Source organism: Neopelma chrysocephalum, unplaced genomic scaffold (genome assembly GCF_003984885.1).
Source record: "Neopelma chrysocephalum unplaced genomic scaffold, ASM398488v2 Primary Assembly neopelma1_80b, whole genome shotgun sequence".
NCBI lineage: Eukaryota > Metazoa > Chordata > Aves > Passeriformes > Pipridae > Neopelma > Neopelma chrysocephalum.
The window spans coordinates 6,345,772-6,359,730 of record NW_020897742.1 but is presented as its reverse complement, the minus strand read 5'-3'; the positions used below and the strand labels follow the sequence as shown (position 1 = coordinate 6,359,730).

Below are 13,959 nucleotides of genomic sequence, written 5' to 3'. Positions count from 1 at the left end.
CCTTTCCCTCTCTCTCACGGGGGTCTCTTCCCCCCCCTTTCCCTCTCCCTCACGGGGGTCTCTTTTCCCCCCTTTCCTTCTCCCTCACGGGGGTCTCCTCAGAGGCTGCCGCCCTCAGTTTCCCTCCCAAGTCCAGCTCCGCCCCAGGCCCCGGCCCGGAGCAGCCCCGAGCCGAGCCCGAGCTGTTCTCCCGCCGCTCCAGGTGCCGCGGGCCGCGGAGGAGGAGGAGCCGCTGCTGCGGGAGAACCCTCGCCGGTTCGTCATCTTCCCCATCCAGTACCACGACATCTGGCAGATGTACAAGAAGGCCGAGGCCTCCTTCTGGACGGCGGAGGAGGTGAGGGGCGGGCGGACACGGCCGCTCCCGCCCACAGCCCCGGGGCGGAGCGCGGGGCGGCCCCGGCACTCGGGTCCGGCCTCCCCCCGAGGCACCGTTTCTTATCTCTCCTGGCAATGTCTTAGGTGGACCTTTCCAAAGACATCCAGCACTGGGAGTCCCTGAAGCCTGAGGAGAAGTACTTCATTTCTCACGTCCTCGCCTTCTTTGCTGCCAGCGATGGCATTGTCAATGAGAACTTGGTGAGTGTACAGAAACAGTTCTGACAGGAATACCGCTTTGGGAAGATAACCACATAACTCCACGTTCAGCACTCCATGTCCAGGTTGTTTGCTGGATCATGGGAGTGTTACAGCATTATGACATATAGTGCTGTCCTATGTTAATTAGCAAATTGGGGTTGGTTTTGTAATCCACAAGTTTGTCCACTCCCCATGGGGCCCTGAGTGCTGCCTTACAGTAACACTTGCCTGGTTCATAGCCCTTGTTCTGCTTCCACCCTCTCAGTGCTCTTCTCCCTAGTAAGGGATAAGTAAAACAAAGAAATTTTTCCATTTCTCTTGGGACCAAAGGATGCCTCATGACTTGAAGCTGTGAGGGGTTACTGCTCTGCGTATTACTGTTAATGATCCACATGTCTGGAATTAATCTGAAGATTTTGTGAGCTAATCAAGAACTGGTCTACACAGCATCAGTGCCTCAAACCTGCAGCTTATAAACGCTTATGCAAACACTCATTGATTTCCTCTAGGTGGAGCGGTTCAGTCAAGAAGTACAAGTCACAGAAGCTCGTTGTTTCTATGGCTTCCAGATTGCCATGGAAAATATACATTCAGAAATGTACAGTCTTCTTATTGACACCTACATAAAGGATTCTAGAGAGAGGTTTGTATTGCTTGATGATGAAAAGTTCAAAACTTGCTAAATATTCAGATTTAAATGCTGCATATCAGTCATTCTCTTGACTTTTAGCCTAATTTTAGGGTGTAAACTAGACTTACATAAAATACCACTGCTGCTTAAGAGCAGTTTTACTTCAGAATATCTTTTTAGTCTGAAGTGCAAGAACATGCTTAGGTTAAGAGCGAAACTGAAACCACTCAATACTGAAATGTAGGAATGAAACTACGTAAAAGGTGGAGCATTCAAATAAGGGGAGTATGTTAAACTACAGCAAATGCTCATTTGGAGGACCCCTGCACCTAGTAGCTAGCTATGTAGGAAAGTTTCTCTGAGAATGCTATCCCTTTTCTTAAAATATTATTTCTAAACCCCAGTGCATTTATTGAACAGCTAAGCACTATAGCATAGCATGTGCTGCCCTTCCCACACTATTTTGCTTGGGGGAAGAAAGGCATGTTGCATTTGCTGAAGAGTGGCCTTTGGTCTTGATTAAATGTAAAATGATACTGTAAAATTTTCATAATGAGATTACTCAGTTAAAGAATGGTGTCTTAAAACTAAATGTTTGGAGCAGTCTAGGCTGAGTCGTTCTGGTGTTGTCAAACAAACACCCTGTCGAGTGAAATGTCATGTGGTATTGCAGTGCTATTTGCAGTTTAGATATATTGCTACTACTTGGAAATTTGGCCATGTCATTTTGAATCTTGCATGAGAGGCCTGGTGCCTTGGCACTGGAAAGTGGAGCCTGGTTAATCTGTAGTTTTTGAAAGCTTCATTCAAGTGCAACACTTTGTGAAACAGTTCTCCCCTTGATATGGTCACGGGAATTCAGTGAGCTGGTGTTGATGTGATGGGTAGGTGAAGAAAAGGTAGTTAATTGGATCAAATAAAGCTAGATTTGTTGCCAAGTAAGATGTGGAAGGAGAAGGATGAAGGTGCAGAGAATTGAGTGATCAGATTGTTTATGGCAGTGAATGCTGATTCTACTGGTTATGCCTATGTCCATCCTAATGAGTTTTATCTTTCTCAGGGAATTTCTTTTTAATGCTATTGAAACTTTACCATGTGTTAAAAAGAAGGCTGACTGGGCCATGTGCTGGATTGGGGACAAGAAAGCAACATATGGTGAGTTCATCTATTGGAAGCAAAGTGAAATTCCTTCCCTAAAGATGGAGGAACCACCATTTCTCCAGACTTCACAATTCATAAGGATGGATTATTGTTGTCACAGGGAGAGTCCATGCTCTCCAGTATAAGACAGTGGTAAAATTCTGGAAATGAAGAAACTACTTCATCTTCAAATAAGCTACTGACAGGAATTTTTGTAAAATTGCTGGCATTATGATTAATAAGGTCATGTGGCAATCATCATATGCCTGACTATATGATCAAATTGTAAATTGCTGTCACATCTAGAGCTGCACTGGCCATCTGTAGCCAGCAGACATATCTGGTTGGAGGCTGTAGCTCCTTAGCCTTGCTAATTGCTGCTGTCTTACTTGAAAGGTGAGATGAGATGGTAAAGATCATTATTTCACTAGCATTAAAGCATTCTTCATGACCGAAGTTCCTTACTTAATCAAAGATGAGCAGACACTGGCTTAAATCAGCTGCCAAAAGGACTGCTTTTTCAGTGAGCTGTCTGAAAAAGGGCGATATTGATGGTTAACCCAGGGGGGAAGGAGCCTTGGCTTCAGCTACTTAGTAGCCACTCCGCTTAGTTCTTATTTCCACTCATATTTGTTTTGTTTAATGACTAGAAATCCTTACTGTAATAGTTTTTAGGACAGGCCATAGCTCACTTAAGCAGAAGCAACTTCATTCACCTTGCAGGATGCAGTTCATTGGTCTATTTGCAACTTCTGGGTATTTATTAATCCTGCTGAGTTTTCTGTGAGTAAATATTACTATCAATCTTCTCTTAACAGGAGAACGTGTAGTAGCCTTTGCAGCTGTGGAAGGAATCTTCTTTTCTGGCTCGTTTGCATCAATTTTTTGGCTGAAGAAAAGAGGATTAATGCCTGGACTCACTTTTTCTAATGAACTCATCAGTAGAGATGAGGTATGAGTCAAATTCTAGCAGTTTAAGATGGTAATGTGCCACACTAGCTCAAAGGAATGATAGTCAATTGGAGCATATTTAGAAACAGGCAGTAAGGCTCACTAAAGTGTGCAAATGTGTCGTGGATCTTGCAGCAGGGAATGAATGAACTTGACATTTTACTTCCTCTAAAGTAGTTTAGGGGTTCTCACCAACTCTTGCAGTTGTTGTACCTGACTGTTTGGAGCAGGTGCAGCTCATACTGGCTGAACTTGCTCGTGTGATGCCTTCTGGTGAGGCAGAAAGTTGTCTGTAGGGAACACTAAATAATGTGGCAAGGGCAAAGGTGATGCCACTTACTCTGTTCCTGAAATAATTTTCTGAAACTTCCTTCCAGGGTTTGCACTGTGATTTTGCCTGCCTCATGTTCAAGCACTTGATACACAAACCATCAGAGGAGAGAGTAAGGGAAATCATCATGAATGCTGTTCTCATAGAGCAGGTAATTGTCTGCCCCTTGTTTAGAAACTTGATCACAATTAAACAAAGCTGGAAAGCTGTTGGGCATAAAATTAACTTGGCTAGCACAGAGTACATGCCAGTGCTGTATGTGAAATGCTTGTTATCTGCAGGAATTCTTGACGGAGGCACTGCCTGTGAAGCTGATTGGCATGAACTGCACTTTAATGAAACAGTACATAGAGTTTGTGGCAGACCGGCTGATGTTGGAACTGGGATTTAACAAGGTAATGCTCTAATCCATGATACACAGAATATTTCATGGGGAAAAGGTAATATTAAGTTTAATTTCCTTCAGAAATCCAAATTGGCTGCAGCAATATTGGTTTAACTTGTAAAATCATTGAGCGGTCCTGCTGCTAGGTCCTGTGTGGAGACCCACAGAAGGAAGAGCAAAAGGGTGCTATGGAAAAAGAGTGTTATGAGTAGCTGTGCTTCTGTCAGCTGCAGCTAAAAGACAGGAACAAATAGGGTAGAGAAGGCTTGGGGCAGAGATTTTTGTTCACTACATAGTGAGCTTGTCGATGCTGCCATTAGACTACTTCCAGCTGGTCTGTAATGCACTTACATGCTCAAGATATGAGCATCAGCAGTGACTATAGAATTGCTTGTGTGTTTCAGATATACAAAGCAGAGAATCCTTTTGACTTCATGGAAAACATCTCTTTAGAAGGCAAGACCAATTTCTTTGAGAAGCGAGTAGGTGAATATCAGAGGATGGGAGTCATGTCGAAGCCCACAGACAACTCTTTCACCCTGGATGCAGAATTTTAAATGAACTGAGACCATATGCATTAATGTACATAATACCCTGTTTACAGGGAATCATTCAATATATTGAGTCACAGTGTGACTTGATTTCTGTACTAAAATCCCACTCTTGTAAAGTATGGTGATACTGGTATATTTTAGGAGGCTGGTGTAGCTCCAACAGTAAAATCCCTTTTAGACTTTGCCAATGGTGTTAATGTGTAGAATGTTTAGATGTATCTTACAGTACATGCTATTCCATTTCATGAAAGATACAGGCACTTCATTCTGCAAGATGGGAGGTTGTGGGCACTGACCCCTGGCTTCTGCTGTTCTCATCATAACCAAAGGAACTGTTGTAAATGTGTCAAATAGTCTGTAGAAAATTCTGGAGGCAACTACATGATCTCACTGCTTTCTTAGCAGGTTTTAAGTTTACCTTTTTTTTACTGTTGTTTTAATAGTTTGTACATAAACTTGGCACTTTAATGTGTAAAATAAACAACTGTCTTGTAATACTCAACAATAGTAAAATGCAAGTAAGAATCTTTTTTCATGACTTGTGCTTCTTTCCTTCTTTTCTTGGTGCTGTAAATCAAACTATCTTGAAATATATTGAAGAACAGGAAAACACTTGGTATGGAAGGTAAAGAACTAAGTTGGTTATTCTGGGTACTGAAAAATTAGATGCAGCTGGCTTCTGGACTTGATTTCTTTAATATCTGGGAACAGTATTTCATGTAATTAAGAGGTGGTTGGATTGAGTGTTGTACTGGCTTCAGTGCTTCAATGGGCAAAGCTGTACTGGCTTCCTTCTGAATCGCAGACTTTGTGAGGAAATGCAAGTTCTGCAGGAAATTGCTGCTTAGTCGTGGTTGTTAGATGTCAAGTGAAGTTGTGCTTAGCTCTGACTTTCAGATAGACTGCACTTAACAGATGATGTTTCAGGGTAAATTCAGCTAATTCAGGCAGGGGCAGCATTTAAGCTGCATCATTCAGTTTTTAATATATAACAGTGAAAACTGCCACAACGTGGTTACTCCCACAGTAAACACAGCAATAAGAGTGAGTATGCTTTATATAACTGGTGTAAGGTATGTGGTCTGTGAAGGAGCTCCCAATGATCTCAGATTAGAGTTCCTGCAAATGATCTGCAGTGAGATTAAATGACAGTGGGATAGACTAAAATTGGCTACTGCCTTGCTGTACAGTAGTTTATCTATGATCTAATCTAACATCCAGCAAGGACTGTTCTGCAATTTTGCCTTTCTTTACTCAAACATAGGTGATGTGAATAAAAAGCTTTACAAAACTCAAAGCATTTTCTTCATAGGAAAGGATGCTGGAGCTTTTCTTGCTGCTCAAGTGTTCCCTCTTTTAAAGCACAGTAGTTGTGATGCTTCTTGGAGAGGTGCTGCCTTGGTATAAAATTAACTGCCTTGCTGGTCTTTGCATCTTTCCTTTTGATTGCACTGAGGGTGATGGTGTGTGACTGTTCTTCCCCCAAGTCTGTGAAGCTAGCAAGATGCACATGCTTCCAAGGCTATCCTAGGGAGAACAACCCCCCCATAAATAATTAAAAAATCCCAAGCCCTAAAGTCTGGAATTCAAAGTAGAAGATACAGGACTGTTAACAGACAAGGGCATTCTCTAATAATGCCCTTGCAGCAGCAATGTTGGTAACAGGTCAGTGATTGCAGTGGTCTGAAAATAATATATTAGGAACTGGAACAGAGATGTGCTAAATTGGATAGCCAGTCACATTATTTTGAAGCATTGAAACTTAATGCTTGTTTCCGCTTAAATATCAGCATTTTGTTCTGAGCAAATTGTGCTTTGTGCTTTTTCTTGGCTTCCCTTAGCAGTGAAAGCTTTGATCAAATTAGGTGATACACAGCATCAGAACTCAGGGTGTTAAGGGGATGTTGCCTAGAGCACAAATGAGGCAGTAATAAAATCCTGAATTTAGTTTGGACAAACTGATTTAGCAGCATTCAATTTATGTTCAAATCTGATAATTTATATACTTTGGTGATGTAGAAAAAGGGTAAGACTTCTGACCTATGAGTAGGGTCTACCTATGGTATAGCAATCTCTTCCCCTTTAATTCTTAGTATATGCCAAGGATCAATACATAGAAACAATTAGGGCAGAAAGCTTTAATCTTCTAATCCTGGGAGATAGGAACTGGAACTGTATTTTCAACATAATATAGGAGGAATGCTTGGAATGGATGTGTGATGGCCAAGTAATTGTTTATAATGGGAGGCAGGAGGAATGTCCCTTTTAGCCAAGCATTGCTATTATGGGGTAATAGATATTGCAGTTGTGGACACATTAGAGACAGATTAGGCAGGAAATAGAAGTGATTCAATAAGAGAACAAGACTTGCTTTGGCTGCTGTTAATCTTATCCTCATGCTTCTGGTGTCTAAATGCCTACTTAGTTTTGGTACATGTACTTGCTATAATGCAAGTCAGTTTTTCATGTACAGTCTGGAGAAAAGCTATGCATCTGGTCCCACCTATTTTAGTTCTCCATTCTCACAAGGATTTAAATGTCTTGCTGTTGCTTGAACAGATTGTGTCCAAGTCTTGATGAAATATGTGTTTACTGAAAATGGATTACTTTCCAATTTGACTTAGATGCCAGTTGTTTTGACACTTGATCCTCTTAAGCATTAAGGAGATAAGTCTTTTATTTCTTTCCAAAAAATAAATTAATACTCCCCAAAATAAGTTTCAATAAAGATTTAACTGACCCTTTGGAATATGTTTTGGAATGGAGCTTGGAGAACCTGGAGAGATTTGAAGTGATGAAAGTGCAGATGTTTTTATCCACATGTGAATTGGAACGGCTGCCTGGTAGGGGCTCTGCCACAGTAATTGCCATAAGTGGGAAATGATTAGACTGGTAGAGGAAAAAATACTGAGGGGTAAGTAAAACTGGATGTATTTGGTGATGCAGTGCTCTGATGTCTGTGGTAAATTTATGCAGAAGTGATCCCTAGCTATCCCCTGTGGTTTTTTTACTGCTGTTAAACTGAATGGCTTTTAATAGCAGCAGATAAAATGGGAGAACAGTAACCTCAAGCATAGTTTGTCATGCTATTTTTTTTTATTGTAATTGGTTAAAAAAACCCAAACAAATTACATGGATCCAGGTAAGAAAGCTTCCATAACATTTTCACTTCGGGTTACACGTCAAACATTGAAAACCCTAGACAATGCAGAGGAGTTAGAGAAGCAACCTAATGTCAGCCCTGTCCTCAGGAAACAACTGCAACATTAGAGTGTAATGACAAATAGAAAATCCCCAGATTTCTCAAATTTCCTGGGGGTGATTGCAGCAGTTTGTGCCCAGAAGAGGTCAGAGAACAGTTGCAGCTGCTCATGCCTGCTGCAGGGCACAGCCAGCCTGTGACTCTGAAGACACTTTAACAGTCTGGTGTGATCCCTGAAGGTAACCACTTCCTCTGCACCAGTCAATAATTGGAAACTTTGCCTGGCAGAAGCAGTAAGTGAACAGAGTTGTGCTCATTCCAAGCCTACTTTTCCCAGTCTGCCACAGCTTGTTTTATTTTAAGCTGTCGATTACCTCTTGGAGCTTTGGCCTCTCTTTGTGCATAATGCATTATGAGAAGTAAACGCTTTCATCAGGAAGGATTTGAGAGCTACAGAGAGTTAAGTCTTGTGTCCTGTTTGCTGATGGACAGCTAGTTTTTGGTTAGGAATTCATCACTTGGGACTGTTTCTGAGATCCTATGATCTGCACAGTCTTTTGGTTTCTGTGGTAAAACAGTCTTTACAGGAAGAATGGTGAAAGATTAGGCTAACGGGAAAAAGGTCTGTTATGTGTCAGAGCCTTGTGTCAGATACTGGTTTTGCATCTAAAGTTATGCCCAATTGATCTTTGAAATAATGATAATATTGCTGCTTCCTGAGTCTGCAGTGAAACAAGGGAAAGCTCTATCCCTTAGGGAGTATTGCAGACCCCAGTGATGAAATCTTAGACATCATTGATCAGCAGATAAATGGTGGGGTTTGGTCATCTGCTCTTAGATATACCTGTGGAACATGGGGTGGGGTGAAGAATACCAGTTTTCATTCCACATCTGGTTGTTACTGGTGCTCTGCTGGTTATAAGCTGAGGAACCCGTGTTCCTGTCATGATCCAGAGGTAGGGCCAAGTGAACAGCAAATCCCAGTGCCTTGACTGGCCACCAGACCTGTGGCTTTGGCTCCTGAATTTAGGCTTCTCCACACCACATTGTGCTTTCAAATCTGGAGAAAAGGGTTTGAAGGTGAGTGCTTCATGCTCAAGAAGAAGGGGTTGTGTTGGAGCCCTCCCTGCTATGGATGCCTATCCTCTTTCTGCAAGTACAAACTGAGATGCATTGGGGTGAAGGAATTTAAAATGTGTAGCTTTTCTTCCCCCTGCTGTTAGTCTTTTTTTAAAATAACCTTCAAATATAAAGAGAGAAATACTTCAGTGGAATGGTTTTGCAGTTCTTTCAAATAACCAAATTACTCCTGCCTTTTTCCTGGTTTTTGTACAGGATGCAGTTTGTGCCACAGGTTATGTTGCTTTGTTCATCGGATGAAGATTACAGTGAATTGCTGGAAGATGCCTCAGCATACAACACATGGGAGCATTTGCCTGATGCTGACCACTTGTGTTGAGGTTTTCATCTTGGCCTAAGGGTGAAGACTCCAGCGTTGGATATACACAGGTGCTTCTGAGATGTAGATTGGGGAAAAAAACATCCTGGGAATCCCAGGCCAGTTTCTGCTACTTACTGGTAAGTAATTCGTGTTTTCTAAGTATTGTAGGATTTAGCTGAAAGTAGGAAAGGGTTTGCAGTTCTTAGGTGTCCAAATCTTGAGAGTATTGAGCTTCCAAAAAAAAGTTGAGCTGTGTTTTGGTTCTATTTGGGATCAGGGAGTGCTGCTATTTCTGTTATGAAGTGCTACTAATATAATCTAGGATGGCCTGGGCTCCCCCTTGGATCAGGCCTAGCAGAGAGTCAAGTTTAGTTTTTTCCTAGATTTTCATTTGACCAAGGATCTAGCAAATGGATTGTCAGGTAACTAAGACTGTTTGTGGCATCCAAATGAATTGTGGGGTAATGAAGCCAGTCTGCTAAATCAGTCATATGAAGACTGAGGTGTTTGGCCCCAGAGGAAGGTGCTTGCAGGTATTTTTTTTGCAGATGGACTAATATTTAGGGAAATCAGTTCTTGCAGTCTGAATATGTCCTAGGTATGTTTCTGGAGAAGGAGTACCTCAAGATCCCTGGCTTCAAAAATGCAGCGTGGGCTACAGCACCAGGGGAGGACAGTGCAGTGACTCTGTTGCATTTGTTTCAAATTCCTACTTCATGCTCATCTGCATCTTTGACAGATGAGCATTTACACAGCATTTTATTTCATATTTTGCTGGTCTTCTCTGACACCTTAAGTCACATTGCCAGGCATTTTTCCTATCTTCTTAGGTAGGGAGCTGCCTACCTTGCTTGTCCTCTGTCAGCTGTCAGAATCCAGCTCTTAGGTGCTCCCCAAGGTGTTACCCCAATGCTCTAGCTCAGAGGCATTTGTAAGTTCTCGTAGATCCAGGTCAGGCAACAGCAAACACCAAGCCTTGTGTTGTCCAGCATCTTTCTGCAGCCTTGCGGGCTGCTCTACTGCCAGGAGCTGCAGCAAGTCTGCCTTCTGACCAGTGTTGGCCAAACCTTTCCTGCTTCCCTTTGGAAGATGTTACCTCATTAAAATGAAAATATTTTGTCAGCATTTATCTTCAAAATGCTCAACAAGCAAAATCCTGATGTGATTTAAAATCAAGATGAAGCATTTGGCTTCAGCAGTGTTTTTTGTGGTGACTTTAGCACATCTTTTGTCCTCCTTTTACATAATGATTTTGGTTTGATGTGGTCCAGGAGTTTGCAGTAAGTATATTTAGGTGCTTCAGAATGGATCTCCATCTTCCCACCCCTGTATCTCTGCTCTGGGAGACATTGAAATGTGTTATTCTGGTTCAGGACATGAATAAATAGTAGTTGTGAGTTGCCACCTGCTTTAGTTTAATCTTGGTAATCTCTAAGTAGCAGAGACTATGTTGACAGCTGGATTTCCATATACCTCTATCTCTTCTTGGTATTTAATTGAATGATTTACCTGCCTTGCCTCAAAAGTTAACATTTAGCAGACAGCAGTGACTCGGCAGGGAAGCTGTGGAGCAATGAGCAGTTGTTGGGTGAACATAAGCAGGGTTTGAGGCAGGGAGTGTATTAGAAAGGACCATTTTATGATAGGGAAATGTTAACTGGGCCAAGTTCAGTGTCTGTTCTGGCTGTAAATTTCTGTGATGCCACTTAAATGCAATCTCAGCTGTAAGGAGGACTAAATGTAATTCACTCCTAAAAGGAATTGAAATATTAATTGTATATTGGATTTGGTAATAACTTTAAGCAGAACACACTGTAGGTTTATTGAAGGCTTAGCAATAACTTTGCTATTTCATTTACTGCTTGTGAAAATTGCATCTCATTCTACTGATATAACTATTGCAGTTACTCTTGATAATACTATAAGTGCATACAGATATACAGACTTTGGAAAAGATGTTCTGATACGGCTTTATTGCAGTGTGTGAATTAAGACTGGTAAATGTTGGGCAACCTAACAGGATTATTTTTAATACACATTTACATAAAATAGTTATCCCTTGTCAAATTGAAAAGCTATTTAATATGCTAAGTAGGTTAATTTTATGATAAGTTTTTAATATTGCCACCTTTCCATTATTTAGCTGTGATGCTGCATTTCCTGCTACTAAATCCCTGGGATTATATATGAAATAGTTGGATGGCTGGGTTGTATTTAAATTAATTAAAGTAAAAATGTTGCAAATAAAATATTAAATATTGCTGTGTAGATATTCAAGAAACAGATGTGATTTCACTACTTTCATCCCCAAATAACACATGCAAAACCAGACTGAGACACATTTAAATATGCCTATACACTCAAGCATAGCTCTTCAGGCTCCCCAGGGGAGGGAATTTTGTGTGGCTTAAGGAAAGTTGTTCACCACGGTGTAATAGTTTTGTTTAGAGAAGGCATTTTGGAACAAGCTTTCCAAAAATGATCATCATGCGACTGGTCCCAGTGGTTGTGTTGAGGTGCACAGGCAGGGGCTGGTTGGTGGGGTGCTGCATGTCTAGTTCTGGAGATCTCCAGGAGATGGGTGCTCAAGACCTGCCACCCCCTCCTCTTACCTGTACACACTCTGTTGCTCTGCTGGCTCAAATGTTATTGCTCTTTGAGTTAGGCCCCTGCCACAGCAGTTAATAAAAAATCTTCTTTTGGAGTAATTTGTGCTGTATCATGTTCTGTGTTGCAAAGCAGTACATCTGGCTGTCACCAGGGGGGCTCCTTAGTAAAGAAAGCAACAGCTGCTCCAGCAGTTCAGGTGACATTGCCAAACACTGGCTGTTTATGAAGTGCCAGGTGACTGTCACACCTGGGGGAGAGCTGGGCTACAGGAGTTTTTCCTCTGTATGTGAATATGAGTACGGTCCACATTCATTTGTTTACTGAGTGCAGGGCAAGATTTGCACATGTGGAAATCCTGCTCTGCACAAAATTTCGAGGCAGACTTGCTCCTTCAGTGTGGTACAGGCTACTGTGTTCCTCCGGGGAGCTGTCTGTTCTGCAGCACAGGTGCTTTTCTTACAACGTCACAGACATGGGACCACATGGAAGTGCATCATATGTGCTGATTCGCCAGGCAACATGACAGCTGAGGATGGGAATCGTTTTCTAGTAGATGTGTCGTGTTTTAGTGAATGCCAGACTTCTGTTAGTGCTCTCTTGCACCCATCTCTCTGGGTGCCCTTTCTGGTCATGGCTCTCCTTGCACCCTTCAGCAGATAAAAACAGTCCAAGCAGAAAGGTGGATTTAATGGGGTGTGATGAGAAGAGAGCAGAGAGGGGCTCTTCATTTTGTCCTACAGATCCTCTCTTTGGGGCTAGTTGTCAGTTCAGGGTAGTGTTAGTCAAAGAATAATTTATATTTGTGCAATCACACAGTGAATTGAGGATAGGGGGTTAGAGGTGGGTTTTATTAGGCCTAAACATGGGTGCATGCCTGCCCTCCCTATACACTGAACAAAGCACTTGGTGATACTTGACTCAGGAGGAAGGTGGGTGCATCTGACTTACCATGGAAACCATGTGTTGCTGTGCTGGTAGTTCATTTAAAATGGACAGTGCCATAAACTGAGAGGTTACATCTTCTGACCTGCAGGGTGTTCCCTGTGCTGTGTTTAGCTGAGTGGCTTTGAGGACCAAGCCTCTGTTCATACAGCTGCCAGCACAGAGTGATGCTGGGAATGTGGCTGCAGGGGATGGAGCTAGCTGCAGTGAGTACCCAACCTCAGCTCCTCCTGCTGCAGCCTCACCACACCTGAGCACAGCAGCATCTGCCTCTGAGTGTGACTTGCACCAACACCCCTCCAGGAAACGTTCTCCAGCAGCTGGCACGTGTGCTTCAGAGGTGCCACAACGCCTGGTGTGAAAACTCAAGTTTCCCTGGGCTTAGGTGAGCCCTTTAAACTGTTATATTTGGAGGTCAATTGTGTCCTGCTTATCGCATATTAAAAACATAGTAGATTTATCTCGCTTCCTATACATGCAAACAGGAAAAATCCAACCAAAAGTGCCATGGTAACGGGGTGAAGCGATGCAGTGCTGCAGGTGCTGCGCCTACAGCCGCTCTAGGTAATCACCGTGCTTTGTTGACAAAGCATGGGGTTGTGAGTCTTGCTCTAAATATTTGCCAGAAAGTTTGCTTGGGAACGGTGAATATTGTGACACAGGATAGCTAAAAATAGAATTCTCGCTGGCAATTTTTTGGTCTTTGGTTTCACAGTGTGAGATGTGATTTTCAGAAGAGCTGTACATCTGTGTTCCTCCCCTCCCCATTCAGTCACAGCATCTTTGCAAATCAGGCCTTTTGTGCCTTCCAAAATCAAGTTCTTAAATAAAATAGAAGACAGAATGATGGAAAAAAATAGATCCTGAAGTCATAATGGAGCGTATATATTAGAGGGGCTGTTAATGCCCCATGTGACATTTTAAAGTTTCACCAAAGGGAGATTGGAAGGGAAGTCCCACAGTTATGTAGGACTTGGGAACTAGGTTCAGAGGCTTTTCAAGTTGTTTGTGCCAAAGGGAGACAAAACCCTCATCAAGAGGAACAAGTGGGCTACCGTGAACCACAAATAACTTGATCCTGCCTTTGCTGAAGTGAATGGTTCCACTCTGTATTGTCTGAGAGAGAAGGCTGTGAGGCTCTTGCAAACCCTACCCTAATTAATTGACTGCTGCCTTAATGCATCCCAGGAGCT

The 13,959-nt window shown here is 42.3% G+C and overlaps 1 protein-coding gene across 1 annotated transcript in view; it reads left to right on the top strand.

The window, feature by feature from the left end:
• RRM2 (ribonucleotide reductase regulatory subunit M2) overlaps positions 1 to 5,109 on the top strand; it is a 6,269-nt gene extending 1,160 nt beyond the window's left edge. The window contains exons 3-10 of the mRNA XM_027690157.1: positions 203 to 337; positions 463 to 579; positions 1,089 to 1,222; positions 2,271 to 2,365; positions 3,169 to 3,302; positions 3,679 to 3,783; positions 3,914 to 4,027; positions 4,422 to 5,109. Coding sequence (XP_027545958.1) covers positions 203 to 337; positions 463 to 579; positions 1,089 to 1,222; positions 2,271 to 2,365; positions 3,169 to 3,302; positions 3,679 to 3,783; positions 3,914 to 4,027; positions 4,422 to 4,574 — 987 coding nt within the window. The 3' untranslated portion in view covers positions 4,575 to 5,109. The remainder of the gene's footprint in view (positions 1 to 202; positions 338 to 462; positions 580 to 1,088; positions 1,223 to 2,270; positions 2,366 to 3,168; positions 3,303 to 3,678; positions 3,784 to 3,913; positions 4,028 to 4,421) is intronic.
• The last annotated feature ends 8,850 nt before the right edge of the window (positions 5,110 to 13,959 follow it).